The 17279-nt window shown below is 37.0% G+C and overlaps 2 protein-coding genes across 2 annotated transcripts; one reads left to right on the top strand and one right to left on the bottom strand.

Annotated features, from left to right (window-relative positions):
• Positions 1-376: 376 nt before the first annotated feature.
• Positions 377-6605, bottom strand: LOC131787828 (uncharacterized). The gene is made up of 6 exons (XM_059104891.2): positions 6472-6605; positions 5738-6045; positions 4580-4694; positions 3121-3234; positions 2154-2507; positions 377-1615 (listed from the first exon to the last, which is right to left on the bottom strand). The coding sequence occupies exons 1-6, from the start codon at positions 6563-6565 to the stop codon at positions 978-980; spliced, it is 1623 nt and encodes a 540-aa protein (XP_058960874.2). The 5' UTR covers positions 6566-6605; the 3' UTR covers positions 377-977.
• Positions 6606-8630: 2025 nt separating this feature from the next.
• LOC131787826 (eukaryotic translation initiation factor 3 subunit F) lies at positions 8631-16848 on the top strand. Its single transcript, XM_059104889.2, has 8 exons — positions 8631-8832; positions 10629-10708; positions 12301-12438; positions 12960-13051; positions 14412-14487; positions 15177-15237; positions 15955-16068; positions 16724-16848. Exons 1-8 carry the CDS (start codon positions 8638-8640, stop codon positions 16802-16804), a joined length of 837 nt encoding a protein of 278 aa, XP_058960872.2. The 5' UTR covers positions 8631-8637; the 3' UTR covers positions 16805-16848.
• Positions 16849-17279: the final 431 nt, after the last annotated feature.

The following is a 17279-nucleotide window of genomic DNA, read 5'->3' as shown; positions in this document are numbered from 1 at the left end:
TTTTTTCATTTATAGCCTTTTGTTTATGAATATTACTTTTGATGGGACTTTTTCTTTTTTGGGCAAGATGCAGACCTAAAAAAAAAGAATGCTTTGTCAACATGCGATTATAGATTCGACTGCCGGTAAACTCCCGAAAACAAGCCCACTGAAATCATGCTTTTATTGGTAAATTGATCTTGTCTCCCTTGGTTTAGACATAACAGGTGCGTTAGATACAAACAATAACAAATCCTCATAAAGACATGCCCACCTATTTTACTAGGCAAGTGAGTGCATCTAATTTAGCGACAAGGTTATATCTGTAATACGGGCGGTAATACGGGAACTTGAACAACGAAATTCAGCGTATTTGCTTTTTTTCGGCCTATCTGGCAACAATGTGGAGAACCGTTTTCCTTTTTTTTTTTTTTTATCTCGGGTTGTAACAAAATTTGCACATTTATATTGATGGACGCTACAACAGTTTAAAGGTACTGCTTTTATTCTTTATTCATTCTAAACCGGAATAAACGATTTAATGGTTATCATCAAAAGGATTCAACACGATGCATAATACTATTTTCACTTTGTGTAAATGGAGAAAACACTGAGAAAAAACTGAACATGAAAAAACAAGGCAAAACCAACCGTAACAATAATCAATAAAAATGTCATTTACATAAAATTACGGCTGCACTATTCAATGGCAGCTCTTGGGAATTTATGGTTTTAAAGAGTTGCTTTAGAGGCACAACATGGAAACAGAAGCTAATTAATAACTATCTTTCACTATATTTTCAAGTCACAGCTTGGAAAAAATTTAGTCTAAAATTGACGGGCTCAAAAAGAAAACAGTGCTACTATATACCAATTTATGTGATGAGACTTGGTTAGGAAACTTTCTTGTGTAAATTAACTGAACGCTGGGTGCTAATGTCTGTTCCGAGTTCGTGTTCAAGCAAAGGTGCGTTAAACAATGTCAAGTTTCGCGTCTATCAGTAACAAACCACGCCTGAGTCTTCGCCGTGATGGCAGTGGTTAAATCCTTCCTGGGTGAATGGACACTCGAATAACGAGCTCTCTGATCCAACGCAGTTCATGTGATCTCTCCATATAGGACCTGATCCCTGACCATGTGCTGCACTAGTGCTTGCAGAGGAAGCTCCAGTGAAGCCAAGCTGCTTACAAGCCACATTTGCATCATTTATATCCCATGTATCATCGCAAATTGTTCCCCAGAGCCCACCGTCAAACACTTCAACACGACCGTAGCTCGCTCCACCATCCGCCAAACGAATTGGAAGAGAGTCATGCGAACAAGTTACACTGGCATCTTGATTATGAGTGCAGTTTTCATGGTTACCCCAACCATTGTGTCCACAACTGGAAATTGACGACTCATTTCCAAAGCAATTCAACGCATTTATCCATACTGGACCGGTTCCTTGGCCATGACTGGCGCCGCTAAAGACTTGGGAAACCCTGTCGAAGCCAAGTTGCTTACAGGCCACTCGGCCAGCGTCGATGTTCCACCCATTGTCACAAATTGTGCCCCAGTGATCATTAAAAAAGACCTCTATCCTTCCAGTGTATGGATTATTACCAGCTATACGCAATGCACCATCTGTCAAAACTTTGAGAGAAAAGAGGACTCGATATCAACTGATTTATGATTTGATTGAAATGTTCATCAATTATTCAATTGCTCGATCTAGGATCTGTTGAAAATTATCTGGGACTGCGTTGGATTGCATCCAAGTCTTTATCTTCCAAGAATTTTAAGAATAAATGAAAAAAGAAAGACTTTAATAGGTCGAGGACGTTATTAAGAGGAAGTGCTTAAGACTATAAGGGAGAATTCTTTCCTTGCAAACAGTTATGGGAGAAACCGGAAGTCTCAAACTGAAGAAAGCCAATGGCTGAAGGGGAAACTGCCTGAAGTTCAATACATATGAACACCATCATGAGTGTTCCTTGCCCACTTTTCCTCTACAAAACGTTCATAATAAGATGTCAAAAGTCATCATAGTAATTTTCTCTTAGTTTTTCGGACAATTTTAAAAATCAAAAAGGAAAATCATTTGTTTTCATTTGGAAGTATTTTGAAATGTTATGTCTACTGATTTTCTTATGATTTACGAAACATGCATTAATATAAGTAGGCATCATACCTCGGAAACGTGCGCGAAATCCAGATTTAGTTACTGAATGATCGGTTGTAAACCGAAGGAAAAGTTTGCTGGACGAACTTGTTACTGGGGAAGGAAGAGATGATCCATTAAATCCACCAATCAGAGGGGCAGAGGATGATTCACCGTCATAAACTTGCACAACATCGTGCACATATTCCGTTTCGAAAATCATAAAGACAAGTTCTATTCTTGTATTTGAAGACACAATCCAATGGCAGTCCAAATTGTTTTGGTACTTTGTACCAGTCTGATTCGACTCGATGATAACATCCCCGTTATGGAGTTGCCAGACAGGTAATTTGTCACAGGAGCGAACGACTTCCACTTTAGGGACTGTCATAGAAATATGAATTTAAATAATAGTTGTTATAAGAACATAATTTGTTGCATTAGCGGTGTACAAACCCAAATCTATTGTCTCTTTGATCCAAGTTATGCTTGCGATTTAGTGGCAAAAGATATATTCAGGGGCCTTCAATTAGTATCTATTTCCTGTAATGAGCTTATCTTGTATAGGTTTGTGCTTGTTTGAAAAATGTCAGTTGGCCAAAACAAAGATAATAAAGGGCAAGAGAGTTATTGAGTCCTCGTTCTATATTCATTTATTTATTTATTCACTTTAAATATACAAATCATCAGCAAAAATAATAACAAGAATACCACTAACAATATACTTCTAAATGTACAATGATACGCTGCATATTAGGCCAGTTCTATAGATTATCAGTAGTTTAGTAAGTTTGAATAAGCCGTACATCCCTGCTATGGCCCTTCATACAATGTTTACCCCCACGTCAAGCTGTAATTTTTACAGCGGGAAGGAAAATCCTTTGAGCAAGAAGAGAGTCACAAAAAGCCTAAACCAAGCGTGAGCAGGCACTAATACTGCCTTTGAACCTCAACGATGCGTGGAAACTTTGGTTATAGACAGCTCAACGTAACTTACCTATTTCACATTGGAGCCCATCAAAACCTTTCGGACATGCGCATTTGAAGCCACCAATATGATCATAGCAGGTTCCATTGTTACGGCAAGGACGGTTCGCGCAGTCATCAATATCTATTTGAACCAAAAAAGGTATCTTTTACAACAATTGGAATTGATGTCGCAATATGATTCGCCAATTTGCCGTTGTTGATAAGAATAGGGACAACACCGCTTGAGTCAACGTGTCACGCAATGATCAAGCTCTGTTAGAGTCGTTTTATTAATTGTTGTTACGAATATCGTGTCGATCATATCACAGACGATGCTAAACCACTGTCGATTAAGTTTTGGTGCACATTAGAGAATCCACCGGCTTAGCGATATTACGGCTAGCGTATTTTCAGAGCTACTAAGTCCTTGCCATTCCATGGTGATAATTTTTGTTTTGTATTGAGCGAGCACAAAAGGGGCAACTCGGCTGCTTGATAAAGTAGCTTTTAAACAGTCAGAATTATTTTGCAAACTGATTATTTAAAATGAAGTAAAGGCAAGCATTATTGATTTTGATACACTCAGTTATTCTTAAAAATAAAGGCTTGATTTTTTGTTTATTCTTATTGTTGTTGATGTTTTTCACCTTTTGGACTTATAAAACAAGGTCACTTAATGCCGTTCCCCTCTAGAATAAAGCAAGTTTGTTTTATTTTTGCTCTCGTGCCAATGAATTTCTAGCTCGAATGTATCTCTTCTAGCAACATTGAAAATCATTACTCATCGTTAGGAGCAATGGACACTTAAGCACAAGATTTGTACATATAGTAGTTCCGCGTTTCCTGTGTATTGTCCCATGCTTAATACGTGCATCTGCTTGGCTTCAGTCTGTTGAGCGAGGCTGGCCGTTTTTCTGTATCTCGAAAACTTTCACGTTTCTCAATATTTTGTTTCAATATTTTACATTTTGTTTTCGAATTAGTCCTAAGTTTTCGGTTTTATCTTCTCTAAAAGCTATAATTTTCCTCTATATTTCTAATTGATGTCAACCTTTAAGTCGTGTCACAGTGACTGAAAATTTCATGGCATACTCTTTTTTTCATTGATTCAGGAAGCGTGAATATTTAAAACGTATGACAAGTTTTAACTTGGAAGATTGTCTGTCTTTTTTTTGTTTTGTTTTTTTTTTTAAATTAAAGATGCCAAGGGAAAATAAACATTTGTATTTCCTGCATATAGTTGGTAATGCGAATGGCCCTTGATACATTTGAAACCTTTGGCTTCCGTTATAACCTCATTTCCCTTCATTTTGTACTGGCAGCTCCGATTTTCGCTTGTGTACAAACTGAATTAGGTGTTCGAATAATTCTTAGAGAGGGCTCTAGTATGATGTCAGGGCGATGTCATGTACCATTAGATGCTAGAAAGTTAAAGAAAAAACTTTGAAAGAAGGAATGATGAATGATGATTACAAATCGTTGCCTACCTGCTTCGCAGTTACTTCCTGTGTATCCTTCTGTGCAAACACACACGTAACTGTTGCTCACGTAATTTGAACGGCAGGTGCCTTTGTTTTGACAGGGCTTGTTTAAGCACGGAGACTAAAGACAAAAAAATTAGGAAAGCGAAGAAGCTCTAGATGGTAGCGCATGCTACCTTGACATACGATAAGATTCAAAATAGTTAACGGTTATTAACCAAAGCTGAGGTGACTAGTGGTGGATATTTACTGAGCCGCGAAGCGGCGTGGCAAATATTCACACTTTCATCAACACTGAGGTGAATAATTGTTTTATCATATATCACACAGTAAATAAAAAATGATTTTTTTCTCTCAATGTAAAGAAACATGGTCGGAAATTTAACCCTTGATGCACGATTTTGTATATTGTGCTGCTCGTAGGAGAAAAATCATTGCAAATTACGTTACGTCCGGACTAGGCCATCAGCGCGCTCGAAAAGTGCTTTTCACTTGCATGGTACATGCTATCTCGGAATTTTCTCTCGATAAATCCCGTTTTAGTCAGGAAGATTCTTTTTTTTTTAATTAAAGCTCAGGTTCTTCAAAATTTATTGTATTGGTCGTGAAATTTAGCTGCCTCATACACGTTGGTCACGAATGTAATTCTCAAAGATTGCCGCTGCTTTTTATGAAGTAGTCTGTGATAAGATAGCCAAGAAATATCACCGTTTAATAACCAACTTGTTCATAACTGATCCGTTTAAAACCAGGTAATTTTGCTCTCATTCGTCACATTATATAAAATTAGAAAACTCCAAAACAAACGCCGTAAAGGAGGTTCAAGAGTTATCACAACACAACGATTCCCAATTTACCCATTTGCCCCAATTGATTAAGTCAGGAAAAAAAGGTAGAGTCAAGCAAAAAAATAAAACAAAGCATATCAAAGCATCAGAGAAAGCTAACCACCACTTTCTTAGCCAGCTGGATGTTTGCTAATACAGTATAAGAGTCTTGGTGCTAAAACCTGATCACATGTTGCACAAACGTTTTACGCTGACTTCGACGTTTTGTTTCCATATTCCCTATAAGTAATTACTGAGCAAACACGACTTAAACTTCCTACATCTTTAAGAAAACCATCATCGATTCTCTAAAAATGTATGAAATATAAATTCTTACCCAGATGCTGAAATGATGAAAAAGACGATTGGCAACCAGTTTGTCCGAGTTGTTGTAGATGTCCGAGGGAAGCAGTTCACATAGGATTTTACTGTTCATATCAACAACGGCAGCCAGGTTGAAGGAAAAGCACGAGGGTGTGTTGATACAGGTAAGTCCACAATCTCTACTGCTGTGGACATAATCTGCTCCAAGTGCTGTTATGTTCAGATAGGACAGTTTGTGCGCTTTAAATCTGGCGAAAGCGACACCAGTGTGAGCATTTCTCTCTATGCCTTTACCAAGTGCGTCAATAGTCTTTGCTTGACCTATTTGTGATGATCGACAGAAAAAGTGCAAAATTAGAACAGTCTTGGCAATTAACAATTGTTTCATGCGCCAGCAGGCGGTTATTGAGACGCAAGAGATTTGGAGAGCTCAAAAGATGTGCAAGAGTTCCTCAAGGTGAAGACAAATGCAACTCTTGGTTCTTGAATGCTTTCTTAACTTTCCAAAGTGTTTCATAACACGACTAACGCACACCTGAAGTATGACACAATTGTTTTGTTGCATGATTTCTGAGGAGAAATTTCCTCCACTAACCTTTAATGGCGTGCAAAATTGGGTTTTGCAGCACCTTCGAGCTATTGAAAAATCTATTATCTATGTTATGAACTAAATAAGAACACAGAATCGACCTTAAATCATGATTCAGTTGAGGAGGATGTGTGAAATAAAAACAAAAAAGTTTTTACCTTTAGTTTTTGTTGGAAAGAACGTCAAGGCCAGAATGCTTATGATGTTCAGAACGACGAGGTCCATTGCGATACGCTCTTCGAGAACTTTCATTCAGAGAAGCACGCCTATGGTAATAACATAATGCCTCGTGTTTACACCGATTTGCTGTAAATACATAAATTTATTAAGTGGCAGCTGACAAATTTATACCTTTCTCTTCATGAATTATTTACTGAACTTCTGCAGGAGTTAATTGTCAGAAATACATAAGGGGTAACATCGTCTCTACGAAATCTTGCTGAGGGAACATGAATCAATATTGATGCAAGCAAGATATTTTCAATAGTTGATATTCTTTTTATGCAAGCCAATATGGCAGCGATCTGGAGTGATCAGTTTTGTCATGCCTACCTTTCAAACAGTTTTGAATTAGTAATTTTTATTTAGCATTTTAGTTTGGCCTCGTCTTTTGTTTTTCTTCTAACTATTAGTAGGCAAATAGAAGTCAATTCCATTACTGTATTTCCCACTTTTTCTCTTTCATGAAGGCGGCACTCAGGTATTCTGTTCTTCCATTATATTTTTTTCCTTGGACTTACCCATATTCGTTCCTAATCAGAAACAACAGACTGAATATTTTTATTCAGTTGTGCGTGCTGGGAAATTAACAGTTGTAAATCATTTATCTATAGCATTTCAAGCACGTATCAAGATAATTAAATTCGTGGGAGCCTAATTGAAACACTCGTTGAGTGACAGCTTTGGCGCACAACATTATGACTGCAAATTAAAGCTTATTACACCTTGCACAAAGCTAAGGTTAAGGATAACTTACTCACGATGAAGAAGAAAATTCGACGTAATGTTTGAGAGCCATCCAAAATTCAAATTGTTAGAGCAGATAAAGTTATTCATCTTTAAATGTGTAAATGAAGATTCCAGATAAATGGATCTCAATGGGGCGATGGCTTTTACAGCTAACGTAACTTTGCGGTTAAAAATAATCTACGTATAGTGGTTAAAATTTGTCAGTTCTTTTGCTTAATGGCTAAATTTTTTGATGTTTCACGGTTAAAAGTTAACCCTATCAAGACTCTACTCGTGTCCAGAGTGCACTTGGTAACGGAAATGGATAATTTGACGAAGTTTCGTCAAACCGTATGAATGTTCATGGATTTTGGTAAATTTTTAGTCAAATTTGTCAAGGCGAAATCAGCTTGGGGGATTTGACGATTTTGATGAATTTTCGCCATTTTCGTTACTGCATGCATTTCTGGAAATATCTCATCAAGACCCTCAGTTATTTATATGATATTTCTGATGTGCTTTACCAAAAACCATCCGTGGTAGCAAACTGGAGGAATAACACCTGAATTACACCCTAAGATAACGCATTAAACGAAAAAGATATTCAGTGGTTTAAAAATTGCATGTAATTCTTTCTTTTTATTTTTGAAAAATCTTGCAGTTCATGAAGATCATTAGTGTTGTGATTTTGCCTTCAAGAAACGTGCTCATTGCTGCAAATACAGAGAATCATGATATGCCTATGTCAAGTAAACAGGAAGGCGAAAACAGGAAGTGTGCATATAACAAATTAACTATTCGAATGATTCATAGTATGGGAGCAGGTGTGTTTTTTTCTCTCACTGTGTCGATATTGTGCGGACCTATTTTATTGTTGCTAAGCAACACTAGAACATGCGCAGAGCGAAGACAACCATGTGCTTAGCTAAATGGCTGACATTTTACATCTCGGTTTGTTGTTGTTTTAAAATAAACTTAGTTGCGATTTCAAGACACTCACCATTTTAGATTAAGGTTACTTAGGTCAAATTATCTCTGAACATTCCTTTATCCCTGTCGTTTCACGTCTTCGGCAAAAAAATGAAGATGTCGAAAGGTTTTACTTTCAAAGTATAGTAAGTAACAAATTTGCGATGAAAGGGCTAAAAAAAAAACTAAACACCGCTGAGAAAACTAGGAAGATTCATCTAAAATCATAATTCCTTAAACCAGTCTTCCCACTCTGACAGAGACCTCTCCTCGTTTTAACATGACAACCCTTACCAGAGCTATCTTCATTTTGAAATGCTGGTCTGTTACTAGTAGATCGAAGGCTCAACCAGCAAAATGGACCTAGTCGACCTGGTAACTAATTAAACACGTGCGTAACATTCAAGATGGCGCTGTCGGAGACAGTGAGAGCGAGGAAAGTGTTTGTTCATCCTGTAGTGTTATTTTCGATCGTGGATGGCTTCGAAAGACGTTCGGAAGACGCAAAAAGAGTCATAGGAACACTTCTTGGAACTATTGACAAGTCTTCAGTCGAGATTCGAAGCTCTTTTGGCGTTCCACACAATGAATCCGAAGACGAAGTAAGCCTTCAGACAACTTAATTGCCTTGTTTTGTGCTGTTCCCTTTTTTTTAATTTCACAATCTATCTCCTGTACATTCTTGTGTACATTGTACAATCTGATGGATAGGTACGCTGCGAGGTATCTGTCACTAAGATCTGTTTTATGTTAAATTGATTTGAATTTAGGCGATCACACATGTAAATAAATTAAACTTTAGCCCTATTTTCATGACAGCATTTATGTTGCCGGCGAATTTTCTCTAAGTTTCCGGCTTAAATTTACTCCAGTTTGAGTAATTTTAGCATATTTATTCGATGTGTAAGGGTAGCAGTAAAATGATAAATTTTCAATTTTAATTTTCTTAATCTTAATTTTCAAGGAAAAAGCGGTAAAATTTCCGCACAGCCCCATCCAACATTATGCATTCAGTTCTTGAACAGAGAAAACAATGACAAAAACAATACATTTCCGTTGGGAAAACAGATTTGTTTTACAATAGTATGGGGCTGTGCGGAAACTTTACCAAAAAAGCATTGTATCATTGCATTACAGGACGATTACGCTAAATAATTGTATTATATATACCGTATCTTGAATATATTTCTGTGGATATGTCGGCTGTTCCATATATTCCCTATTTTCCTCTTTTTACACTTCCTTTTATAAGACTTAATTCATCAGTCTTATTACTGTGCATTCTCTCTATAGATTACTGGTAATTTTAGCACTGAGTAGTTGGTTTTAAATCAAACAGTATTCCTTGTTCGATCATTTTCTCTATCTTGTCACCTTTATGCTTAAAAGTGTTTTAATGCTATGAGAATACCTTCGGTGAGCTCCGGGGGCAATGAAATTTTGAGCTAACATTTTGAGCATTAGCTCTTTCTTCAGAGGGAATGTTGACCTTCCAAGTGTTAGCTCTTCACCCAAAGGCTAATACTCAAAACGTCAGCTTTGAAACTCTTTACCGCGGCCGATTTATGTTATCAACTTAGTTGATAATGCTAAATTACCCTTTTATACTCTCCCATTGATGCAAGCACCACCGTTTTTTCAGAAACTTACTTCCTTCTATTCAATGAAATTTAGAGGCTAGTTTGAAGATGTGTGAATTCATTAATAATATTTATTGAGCCTGATGTGTTGAAACATCTCTGAAGTTGTGGTTACAGACCTACTCATTGTTTTTCAAACACATGTATCCTCTCATTCCACCCAGGAGTGTAAATAGGTACTAGAGGGACATTGGGAATTTTGGTTTTGCAGTTTAGGTTATTTTGTAGATATGTTTTTGTTTTTGGCCAAAAAACTTTGGTTTTCTGTTTTTGGTGTCTGTTATGGTTTGTAGCTTTTCTGTTTTTTAGCATTTGTTCTTCTGTTTTTGTCAAAAATACAATCAGGTTTTTAGGATTTGGTAACCAATGTGGTTCTCAGTTTTTCCTATTTGGGTTTCAGTTTTTCTTCCATCTAAGGGGCAATTATGTGCTTCAAGTGATCGTGAATAGCCATAAAATGCAAATGTTATCAAGAAGAATGTGTGACAAACCAAATGTCACCAAATAACTTCTTGTAGGTGAAATATCATGGTGATAGATACAACAGTATCTCCCCCACCCCCTACCCTTTTATGAATTACCAATGAGGAGGGAGAGAGGGTAACCTGTATGGATCTGCATGATAATCCATGTTGCTCCATGTTATAGATAGGGAAATAAGCTTCTGCAAAATAGACTGCTAAACTTAAATGCTGACTTAACCTTCTTATTGATTTGATGAAATGGATTTAGGATCTGTGACTCTTACTTTATTTCAGGTCGCCATTGAACTAGAGTATGCTAAAAGTATGTTTGATCTACACAAAAAATCACACCCAAATGATGAAATTGTAGGCTGGTGAGTACATGTGCTGCTTATGATATCCTCTAGATTATTCACGTGGTGTCACAGATTGGAGAATTCTCCACTTGATTGTAGAATTCGTAGGCTAAATGTCAATCACTTGAGGTTTTTTTCTTAACTTGAAAAGTTTTTTCTTTCTTTTCCTGTTGATTAACAATTTTTACTTTTACTTTTTTTTTAACAATTCGAACATGTTCTATAGTTTTTGAAGTTGATTACAAAATGTATGGTGAGTTAGGGTGTGGTTTGAGAGAAATTTTGGTCAAAATGTATCTTGCAGTAGACATAGAACTTCTTGCCAAGGACATTAAAAAAAGATACACTGTGGTTAATGCAAAATTCTGGAAACATTGACATCTACAAGTATCATGAAAAAGCATGACAGCCTGCTGTAACCACAGTGGATCTATGAGGAAACAATATTACTTGTCTGAATAATGATGTCAACAACACAACAAGGGAATCCTAAATTAGACTACATTGACTATTACATAATTACATAAAAAGCATTATCGTTTATGGTTAAATTTGAAAGAGGGAAGATGACTGTAAGTGGAAGAATTAGATGTAGAGAGGATTTTTATAGCTAAAGAGATTTTTCTTTAGGAAAGATCTCAGTTATGTCAAATGAACATGCAAAATGCAGCAATAGAAGCTGACCATCTAGCTGCACAAATGTGATATATACATTTATATAATTATTCAACCTCATAACCTGGCAAAGATTGGCAGTGTTAACCCTTTTACTCCCAAGATCTCATTAGTAATTCTCCTTACTGTCTGCCATACAGTTCTTGTGATGTTAATTTTGAGAGTTTGGTATTGGATCAATTAACAATCCTATTACTCTCTTACAATCTTCTTACTCTCATCACTTGTCTGCTTGATACTATATTGATACTGAAAGGAAAAACTCTGTCTTGGTCACTTAGAGGAGTTAAACGGTTAAAGGCAGTTGAAATGTTACAAATTTCAATCTATAGCAGGGCGTGAAATTGCGCCTAATACAGGCACCAGTGCAACTAAATTTTTCACTTTGGCGACCAAATCCTGAAAGTTAGTCGGCAAATTGGCAACTAAAACGTTTCACCATAACCTTATCAATTTATAGTGAATTAAAAAAATTGCATAGATAAATCCGCGGCAAACTTCCTCATTAAGTTTGTTTCCAAGATGTAGCACATGCATCTGGATCGATAACTAGACGCCATCTTGGATTTAGATGAGCCTGAACGTTGTATATCATCCATCCTAGTGTCCACTTTGTAGCACGTTAAAGATCTTTTCCCTAACTTAACTTTGGAGGTCTATCTAGAACGCTGACAGCGTAAAGAAAGATTTTGTTTGTCTTTGAAAATGGTGACCAACTTTTTTTGAATTGGCTACCACTTTGAAGAATTTAGGAGCCAAGTGGCTATCAGAAAAAAAAGTTAATTTCACACCCTGTATAGTTTCACTAAGCAAATCAATAGTGACTCTAAGGGGCAAGACTAATGATATAACTTTCTTTAACAGATATAACAATTATGGCTGAAGAGATTTCTTCCAATGCTTCATTTAAAATTTGTGTTTTGGATTGTTTCTAGGTATGCTACAGGCTCAGATGTCACAGAGCATTCTTTGCTCATTCATGAATACTATTCACGAGAGGCAACCAATCCAGTGCATGTTACAGTGGACACTACACTTAAAGGTTCTCGCATGGGAATAAGAGCTTATCAGAGGTGGGTTGCTTTAGATACTACTTGTGCCAGGTCTGTTAAGTTTTGTATCAGTGTCTTGGGAATTTGCTTCTGATTACTCTGGTTGTATCAACATTGGTACTAAGTCTAATAGTGATCATGGAAAATAAGCCAGGAAAACTTGTTCTCTAGGCCTGTCTACTTTCAGTTTGGGATGGTGTGAGGTGTCTTATTTATTTATTTTGTGTATTTCTGCTTGGTAATAGGTAATAGATTATTAGGAAAAATAGAATGAGCTTGGAATTTCAATTGAGCTCACATTTATTATTACTTAAAACTTTCAAAGTATAACCTGAATCATGAAAAACATTTGCATTTATGCAATTTCCCATATGTATGCTTTAATCATAATGATGACAATGATGAAAGCATCACAAAGATAATACTTTTTGGCCAGCAAAGCACAGTGAGGTCATTGGTCTGGCTGGTCTGATCAGACTTACCATAATTAGCCATACACATTTTTTTAAGTGCCCATATTTGATCTGAATATCTTTGTACAGCTGTAAGATGGGAGTTCCTGGAAAGACAGAGGGAACCATTTTCTCACCCATCCCTTGTGAGGTTATACTTACTGGGCCTGAGAGAGTGGGAGGTAAGATTTTGCAAACTTCATGTAAAGTAGTTACATGTATCCATAATCCAAACAAACATTAATTGATGATTGTAAATAGACTAAGACAGATGGTAAGTTTTGAGCTTGGTAAAAATGACACAGTCCTATCATTGCTTATCCTAGCAGTGTGCAGGATTCACATCATATGAAGTTTGTAATAAACCTAGCTCGCTGTAGAGTCTCTGTGGCTCAGTGGTAGAGCATCAGAGCATGGAATCCAAATGTCTGAGGTTCAATTCCTCATGGGAACTCAGAATTTTTTCTTTGTCTCACACTCATGATAAGACTAAAAATCATCTTTCTCTGCTAATTAATGATATTTGCTTGAAAAAATATTGAACAAGAAGTTTCAGGAGCTGTTAAGGATCTTGGAAACTGATGTCAATTGTTTACAGGGCGTGAAATTAATTTTTTTTTTAAATAGCCACTTGGCTCCTAAATTCAAAGTGGTAGCCAATTCAAAAAAAAGTTGGTGGCCATCTTCAAAGACAAACAAAACCTCAAAATTAAGTTAGGGAAAAGATCTTTAACATGCTGCAAAGTGGACACTAGGATGGAAGATATACAATGTTCAGGCTCACCCAGATCCAAGATGGCCTCTATGTATCAATTGAGATGCAAAAATTTAGTCACATTGGCACCTGTATTAGGTGCAATTTCACACCCTGGTTTATTACCAGGGCCTTATAAAAATACTTTGGCCTACGCTCAATTCTGAATGCACTTTAAACAGTCATTATATTTTCCATAATGATAACAAGATTAGGTTAATCACTGACAGCCAAGTAAGCAATGTACAGTGTAAAGCTGTACTGTAAATGTGTTTTATTATCGTCATCATGGTCATATATATTGTAGCAATGATGTTGATGACAATGATGACAATTGTGTGGAAGTGGATACTGTATGATTGTCAATTCTCCCCTCTAGCTCCTACACATTTTCTTGTAAATCAGTTAGGAGAATTTAATGTTAGATCAGGACAACAACTTCTACGAGATGTTTTAGTATTTTTATTACCTGTTTGCTGGATATTGTAAGAATCATTACGGGGAGAAGTTTCATGTTAATCCTTTAACTCCCATGAGTGACCAAGACAGAATTTCTCCTTACAATGTCTATACAATATCAAACAGATAAGTGATGAGAATAAAGAAAAAGATCAATTTGGGGATAATTCTTTGATCCAATACTTATTAATTCTCTGAACTAACATCATAAGAATTGTATGGTTGACAGCAGGGAGAATTACAAATTTGATCTGGAAGTGAAAGGGTTAATCACTTCTGGGAGTTAAAGGGTTATTAATTCAACTTTCCTTTTTTATTTAAATTTGCAGTGAACTGGCTCCAGAGAACAAAAAATGCAGCCAAACAGAGTATTAGTCCACTAACAGACATGCAACATGTTAACAGGTCAGTGGAACAGTCAGTAATTCTAAGGATACTGTGTACTGTGCTTCTTCAATGTTATTTTAATAGTCTGTATTATATAATTTGTGGCATGGCATAAGGATCACTCATACTTCACATTCGCCCTCTTAGATTGTGATTGTTTCGATGTGGGTCTCTCGCACAAAACTTACCCACAAATCTGTTATGAAATAGGTTGTGGTTTGTTATTGGGATGAAAAGCACTTTCAAAGAGAATTATAATTGTTTGTTTCACATTGTGGTCATTGCAGATGACCAATCTGGTCTGGAAATAAGCCATGACTCCCATCTTAAGTCTTTGTTACCTAGTGTGCTTAATTTAGTTTAAGCCTTGATTGTCTCAATTTAATATACATTTCGTCAAAATCAATGTTTTTTCCTTTGAAAGATTGGTTGCTTTTGTGTAAGTGATCCTAGTAATGGTATTGACTCTGTAACAAATTCCTCTTTCCCCTCCCCACCCACCCCTCCCAAAAAAAAAGGAAGGAAGAAATGCATTTAACTGTATTTTACAATTTCCCTTCTTACTTTCAGTCATTTATTTCCAATAAATGGGACTTTTTTCAGAATAATATTGTACCATATCCCTTTCCACGGCACTCTCTCTAGGTGGTTAAGTTGACTATAATGCAATTTTCAGTGTTTGAGATATCAATATTCTGTTTTTCTAGTGCTAGTGAAAGGCTTTTAGAAATGCTTGGTACCGTGGTGGCTTATGTGGATGATGTTTTGGTGAGTCTTTTTGGGTTTTTGTTTTTGTTGTTGTGATGATATCAGTGAGGCCTTAACGACATTTTCGCTTTTTCGACTCCAAGCAAAATACCGTTACAAGTCTTAAAGAAATCACATGAAAATTCATTCTTGTTTGTCCCACAACGTATTTTTCGTCAACTGCATTCCTGGGCCCAGGTTTTGTTTGGATGATTAGCACTAACCCAGGGTCCAATTTTAATTTGGGTTTCTCTATTCCTTTGTTCAAAAGCCCTTCTCGGTTAATTCTCTATTATTTGAAGGGCATCCAATCATTAAATTATTGCCGAAAATAATTCTCTTTTAAAGCTTTCAGATCTTAAATCAGATTTCACACTAATCCTGGGTTATCTTAACCTAGCTTTGAACAACCTGGCCCAGCCAACGGAAATATCTCTATGCCAATTTTATGCTAGGCAACATAGGGACTGTATCCCCAATTTTTATTAAGGGGGCCTACTGCACCCCCCCCCCGCCTTCCCCCCTTCCTTCCCTAATTTTTATTAAGGGGGCCTACTGCAACCCCCCCTCCCTCCCTTATCCCTAGCCTCTACCGATGGAAAAAAGACCACACCTAGAGAGAGTTAAAAAATCTATTTTGCTTTCGAAATGTTGGTTTTGGGCAGCGTTGTCGCCATTAGAAAGTTGTGCTTTCACAGCAAAGTAACACGTGCGCTTTTTTTTCTTTTTTCGGAAAAGGCTGGAAAAGTCGCGGGTAATAACAGTGTAGGCAGAGAGCTAATGGATCTCGTTACTTCAGTTCCTCGAATGTCAAAGGAAGACTTTGAATCTATCCTGAACAGTAACATGCAGGTAATGATATATTTACTTTACAGTGCCTGTGGATGTATCATGTATGTGACCAAAGCAATGAAAAGGGTCTTCTTAAGGCTGTTCCTTAACCGCCAGAGTGACTAGAATTTAATTTCTCCACACCAATATTACCCCTGAATCACACATTAAGGTTGTGAAAATAAAGGAACTTATCACCTACTAAAGAAGGTCTTGATTTTTCAACAAATTCTCCTTGTCAGCAGCTTTAAGGAAACGTAAAGAGAACAGTATAGAGAATAGGCACACTGATGTTAAGGTGTAATGAATTAAGCGGTGCTCCAGATTTGTACTGTAATAGCTACACTGCGCTAAATTTCATGTGAGCTTGCAATCAGAATGTTCATCCTCTATGGAACTGCGGCGTCCATGCTCATTACGCTTCGGTCGGTCTCTAGCATTGTTCTGACTTACAGGATGCAATCTCATTTCCCAACCAGCCAACGCAAACATTAGCCCCTTTATATACTATTTTGCTTGTATTTTTCCTCTTTAACTGTACTTGTTAAACAAGACTGTTCGTACAGTATACCAGTTTGCAAGACCTCAAAGATGTACAAGCAACATTTAAATTATTAATTTTCAGCATCCTGTTCTATTCAATTTTGACCTTCTTTTTTTGTCATTCTTACTGCAGGACTTGCTGATGATTGTGTACCTGTCAGGCCTTTGCAAGGCTCAGATCTCGCTTGGAGAGAAACTGGCCACTGTTATATAGTATTTCGGATTTTAGTACGCAAATAAATTATAGAATTAACCCTCCTCCTGTGATGTTTGCTTTTTGGGATTCCTCAGTGGTTATGCTTCGGAAATTCAATGGAGTTAACAGGTTTTTTTTATAGGTTCCCACACAAGCAGGCATGGGAACGTATTTACTTCCAAGTCAAGACAAAGCTATAGTAATTTTGACGCGCGATATTAGCTGCCGCCTTTGATTTTTAGAGCAGTGGGAGGCTAGGGAGAGAAAGAAATATATACTAAGGGGGGTGCTTAAAAGGAAGGAGAGGTACGGGGAATGGGGCCTCTCCCTTCGTCTGTTCCTTCCCGCTGCCCCCTACCCCACTTACCCCCACCGTCTACTCAAATTATAGATCAAATATGGCCGGTCGAACAAACGATCGCAAGATTAAAATAGAGTCAACACGCTCTTATAAGACGCCGGCACTGCAGGATATGCACTATTTCAGGAGATA

Source organism: Pocillopora verrucosa, chromosome 6 (genome assembly GCF_036669915.1).
Source record: "Pocillopora verrucosa isolate sample1 chromosome 6, ASM3666991v2, whole genome shotgun sequence".
Classification (NCBI taxonomy): Eukaryota; Metazoa; Cnidaria; class Anthozoa; order Scleractinia; family Pocilloporidae; genus Pocillopora; species Pocillopora verrucosa.
This window is presented reverse-complemented; position numbering and strand designations above follow the sequence as displayed.

Excerpts from the sequence above, each read along its gene's own strand:
- LOC131787828 (XM_059104891.2), bottom strand. The coding sequence starts at position 6,565 with ATGAAAGTTCTCGAAGAGCGTATCGCAATGGACCTCGTCGTTCTGAAC. Across the intron at positions 4,695-5,737 it reads TTCATCATTTCAGCATCTGG|TCTCCGTGCTTAAACAAGCC; the intron begins GTAAGAATTTAT and ends TTTTGTCTTTAG. Across the intron at positions 1,616-2,153 it reads ATTTCGCGCACGTTTCCGAG|TTTTGACAGATGGTGCATTG; the intron begins GTATGATGCCTA and ends TTTCTCTCAAAG.
- LOC131787826 (XM_059104889.2), top strand. The coding sequence starts at position 8,638 with ATGGCGCTGTCGGAGACAGTGAGAGCGAGGAAAGTGTTTGTTCATCCT. Across the intron at positions 12,439-12,959 it reads GGAATAAGAGCTTATCAGAG|CTGTAAGATGGGAGTTCCTG; the intron begins GTGGGTTGCTTT and ends ATCTTTGTACAG. Across the intron at positions 13,052-14,411 it reads TGGGCCTGAGAGAGTGGGAG|TGAACTGGCTCCAGAGAACA; the intron begins GTAAGATTTTGC and ends TTAAATTTGCAG.